Source organism: Peromyscus californicus, unplaced genomic scaffold, assembly GCF_007827085.1.
Source record: "Peromyscus californicus insignis strain IS unplaced genomic scaffold, ASM782708v3 Scaffold_1__1_contigs__length_55948999, whole genome shotgun sequence".
Classification (NCBI taxonomy): Eukaryota; Metazoa; Chordata; class Mammalia; order Rodentia; family Cricetidae; genus Peromyscus; species Peromyscus californicus.
Window position 1 is genome coordinate 24,103,800 of NW_026294492.1, and position 4,667 is coordinate 24,108,466.

Genomic DNA, 4,667 nt, shown 5'->3' on the forward strand with positions numbered 1-4,667 from the left:
ATTTAGATGTATGTGTTTCTGTCTGTGTGTATCATATGCGTTCATGTGCTTGTGAAAACCCGAAGAGGGTGTTGGATCCCCCTAGAGCTAGAGTTTTAGACAGTTGTGAGTTGCCTGACATGGGTGCTGGGAACTGAATTCCAGGTCCTCTGCAAGAGCAGCCAATGCTCTTAACTGCTGAGCATCAATTCAGCCCATAGCTGTTTTCTTTTCTTATTATCTTATTAAATTGTTTATTTATTTACTTCTTTTATGTGCATTGGGGTTTTGCCTGCACATGTGTCTGTGTGGGGATGTCAAACCCCTGGAACTGGAGTTACAGACCGTTGTGAGCTGCCGTGTGGGTGCTGGGAGTCGAACCCAGGTCCTCCGGGAGAGCAGCCAGTGCTCTTAACCACAGAGTCATCTCTTCAGCCTAGCTGTTTTCTGAACATGTATGTGTGTGTTCATGTGTGTATACACATGTGTGAGTTAATGTACACATGTGTGTATGCATGTGGAAGGTAGAGATTGCTCTCGGGTGTCTGTCTAGTTACTTTTCCGCGTTAGTTTTTGAGACAGGAGCTCTCACTGGGCCTGGGATTTGTCAGTTCATTTCCTTCATCTAGACAACCTAGCCAGTGAATTCGCGGATCTGCCATCTTTGTGTGGGGCGTGGGGCTGGAAGGGACTGCTGAAGATCAGTAAACCTTGAATTAAAAGGTTCTCGAATTGGGATGGTCCCCACTGCAGGAGGGATGCAGGGACTCCTAGAGGCCGGGACCTTTAATGTGTTACTCCGGAGAGGAAGTGGTTTCTCCCAGGGCACAGCGAGGGCAGGGACTCCAAAACAAAGCTGGCTTTAAATCAGATCCACCGCTTCCTAATATCCTAATAGGAAGAAATCACCACCACCACCCCCCCGCTTTGACAGCATCCTCCGCAGCTGATTGGGCTCTTTCTCGTGGCTTGACACCCGCTTCTGGAACAGAGAAGTTAGGGGTGGCGGTTGCTCCTCGGCAGGTGTCTTCTGTGTTCTGTGCCTGGTACCTCACTCCCACTCCTTCTTAGAGTTGTTTTATTTTACTCTATCTCTATCTCTCTTGTGCATGCATGCGTGGTGTGTGTGTGTGTGTGTGTGTGTGTGTGTGTGTGTGTGTGTGAGCGTGAGTGCGCGCGTGCTTCTTGCAGGTGCCCACTGAAACCAGAAGAGGGCGTTGGATTCCCTGGAACTGGGGTTACAGTTGTGAGCTGCTGTGTGGGTGCTGGTAATTGAACCTGAATCGGCTGGAAGGGCAGCTAGTGCTCTTAACCACTCCAGCCATCTCTCTAGTTCCCCCCACCCCAAGTCCGCACCTCGTCCTTCTGAGGGAGCCTTCTGGTCTGTGCATGGATTCCTGTGTTCCCCTGTGAATGAGTTACTAGCAGTGTCTTTAAAAGTGGGCTGCTGCGTGTCAACCCAGGCTATCCCCTGAGGAATGGGCCCAGTGGCCTAATCTTTGATTGCAATGATCTGTCCACAGACTTGAATGAAATCCGAGAAGGGCCTTGCAGAGGTCCCTAAGCACCTCAGGAACCGGGGTATATGGCACTTGGTGTCCTTGTCCAGCCTTGTTGGGGACTGGCCTTCTCCTTTAGCCATTGATCCCATCCTGTGAGCACAGTAGAACACAAACAAGGTTCTCAGGGTTAGTTAGGCTTTATTGGCTCCACTGAAGGCTGAATGAGGAGGGCCTTGGGTGCCTCTGGTCCTCTTCAACCAGGGGAGAGCAGGTTCCACAAGGGGTTCCCAGGGTTCAAGGCAGGAGAACACACCTGGCCTCCGGCCAGCCAGCCCTTCAAGGTGTTTCTGTGACTTCCCAAGGTCTGAGAAGTCCTGGTAGAGAGGGTGGGGTTTGAAGGGGGTGTTCCAGAGGGTCTCCGTTGCTCTGGAATTAAAATGGCAACTTTTGGGGAATAGATTCTGGAGACACAGACCTCCTTGGGACAGGACACGACCAGGGCTTTGGGGAGACAGTGACCCGTCTTGGTGCCTGAGGTGAAGACCTGAAACACTGGTTGGATTTTGTTGATTGGAGGCCTGCAGACCTGAGGCTCTCCTCCCGGGAGAGTGTGCCTGTGACTTGAGCTGCTGGTACCTGGGGTGCAGGCCTTTGGCTCCGGAGGACCTCTCTGGGACGCCTTGCTTCCTGCTGCTTTTTTTCTGGGAGCAGATGCAAGGCTTTGGCCTGGCCAGGAGGCAAGCGGAGGCTGAAGCCAATGCCTAAACGGAGAGGCCCAGATTCCTGGCCCTCTGCAGGGGGCAGTAGTTGAGGGAAGGCAAGCAGCCTCGGCCCAGTCTTGTGCTTGAGGGTGGGGCAAGACGGGGTGCGGGGCTGGAGGCACGCTAGACAAATGGGGTACTCCAGGACTGGAGGCTGGCCGGTTGTGCCTAGCCAGAGGTGCTGCAGAAACAGTATCTTCAGGTCTCGGGCAATTCTGCGGCGCCCCACAAGGAGCGCTAGCGCTTGGGCGAGGGCCTCTGGGTCCTGGAATTCTGCAGGGTCCAACTTGCTTGCCATGCATCCCTCTGCCGCCCCAGGGGACCTGGTGTTTCCGGATGGAGGCCCCTGCCATGTTTGTTTGTTACTGGGAATCCCTGGAGAAGGTACGCTGGGGCTGGGGGAAGTGACCCTGGTGGAATTGGGAAGGTCCTGGAGGTGGGAAGGAGACTGGCAAGAGCCAGGAGAGGAATTCTGCAGCTGGGAAAGAGAAGAGGAGCTGCTAAGGGGAGGAGAGAGGCACAGCCCGAAGTTGCGGGAAGAGGATGTGTGTGGAGAGGGGAGACGAGAGCAGTTTTGGCCAAAGAAAGTGGGGGGACTTGGGAGAGAGGAAGAGGAGGGAAGAGGGACAAAGTCAGATTTGGAGTCCGAAGAGTATAAGTGAGGCCCAGGAGAGCGGGACTGGGGCGACCAGGAGACTGAGGAATAGGCCTGTGAGGGAGAGGGCAAAGGTAGGTGGGAAGGAGGGAGGGTCAGATGGGGAGAGAGAGACGCTAAGTTGAATGGACTGGAGTCCACAAATTGTGAGAGGACCTGAGGGGAACACCCTGGGGGCACTGCGTTCTGTAACGGCACCTGGTGGTCCTTGTTTTGAGGCAACATTGCCTGGAATCCGGGGAAAAAAAGTGGGTGGGGCAACAAGACCAGTGAGTAGAGACCTAACAGAGTCAGTGTGGGGATCTCTGAGGCCAGTTGTGGCTGGTGATCAGCAGCGTGGCTGCTGCTTAGTTTTGCTGCGGGCGTCAGCAGCAGGGCAAGGGAGCACGAAGCCTCTTCCGCTTGACTCTGACGTGCTCCGTCCGGAGCCTGCCTCTAAGCTTGGCTCTTCAATTTTTCTTAGCCATTCGCCAGGGACGTAGGGAAATGGGGAATGAGAGCTGTCCCTTGGGAGCCAAGGGACAACTGCAACTACGTGGGTAGAATCCGGAGGAAGACACTGTCTGTAGGACCTGCAGAGAAAAAGACAGAGGTCAAGACAGTGGAAGGGTTGGTCCACTTCTGGACTCGGCTTCAGGTGCACGGTGCCAGTGTGAACGCATCAAGCCCCAAGATGTGAGATCTCTGGGTGTGGCTCAGCCTAGCATGCATAAAGTCCTGGGGTTGATCCCCAACACCACATAGTCGTGGCCTGCTGGCACGAGCCTCTAATCCCAGCAGGGACACAAGGAGATCAAGGCCAGCCTGGGTCACGTGAGTCTGTCTCAAAATAACAACAAAGACACTAGCTGTGTGTCACCTTTGAGGTCAGAAAACCTGGCAAGATGCTCTAGAGAAGGTGAAGAAGTGGAGGAGATTGGAAAGATAGAGCATAGGATAGCGTCAAAAGAGGCGGCTTAGGGCCGTAGGGACCAAGACGGGAAAGGAATGGAGAATACTGGGCAGTGACTTTTACCAACGTGGATTCCTTCCGCTGTTTCCAAAGACACTTCTTCAAATAGGGGACCTGGGAGAGAAAGCAGAGTCACACAACAGTCCATCTACCCCCTCTGCCTCCAGCCTCTGACCCCTTAAACAGACTCTGACCCACAATTCCAGTCTGAGTGGTACCCTCCGTCCTTTTTTTTTCAACCAGAGCTCTTCTGTGGAACAGGGTTTTGCCCTTCTAACCCTGACACACAGACTTTGTAAGCATCCTGATTTCCTGGCATACTGGCTCCCCTGGCCTCTTGTCACCCTTCAGAGTGGTGTCCCTCTCGCTCAGCCTGGCCTTGGCTGAGATGATTGTCAGACCCAGGGGCAGCAACAGTAGGGTCAGCTGGTAAAAGGCTCCAAGAGACGGAAGCTTTGCCTAAGGGGCGGCGTTGCCGCCCCCACTGGGAGCTGAGGGGCTCATTCCCTGGAAGCAGCGCTCTCTGGCATCATAGGTCACAGAGGTCAGATAATGACATCATAGATTCTGTCCTCCCCTCCCCCAATGCTCTGGATCTCCCCCCCCCTCCTCCCTCCCTCCCCCTCTCTCCCTCCCCTCTCTCTCTCCTCTCCCTCCCCTCTCTCTCTCCTCTCCCTCCCCTCTCTCTCTCCTCTCCCTCCCCTCTCTCTCCTCTCCCCCTTCTCTCTCTCCTCTCCCCCTTCTCTCTCTCCTCTCCCCCTTCTCTCTCTCCTCTCCCCCTTCTCTCTCTCCTCTCCCCCTTCTCTCTCTCCTCTCCC

At 54.6% G+C, this 4,667-nt stretch overlaps 1 protein-coding gene across 1 annotated transcript; it reads right to left on the minus strand.

Annotated features, from left to right (window-relative positions):
* Positions 1-1,766: 1,766 nt before the first annotated feature.
* LOC128115177 (proline-rich protein 30-like) lies at positions 1,767-3,272 on the minus strand. The gene has a single exon (XM_052745667.1). It carries the CDS (start codon positions 3,120-3,122, stop codon positions 1,914-1,916), a length of 1,209 nt encoding a protein of 402 aa, XP_052601627.1. The 5' UTR covers positions 3,123-3,272; the 3' UTR covers positions 1,767-1,913.
* Between the last annotated feature and the right edge of the window lie 1,395 nt (positions 3,273-4,667).

Coding starts and splice junctions, on each gene's coding strand:
- LOC128115177 (XM_052745667.1), bottom strand. CDS start 3,122: ATGTTGCCTCAAAACAAGGACCACCAGGTGCCGTTACAGAACGCAGTG.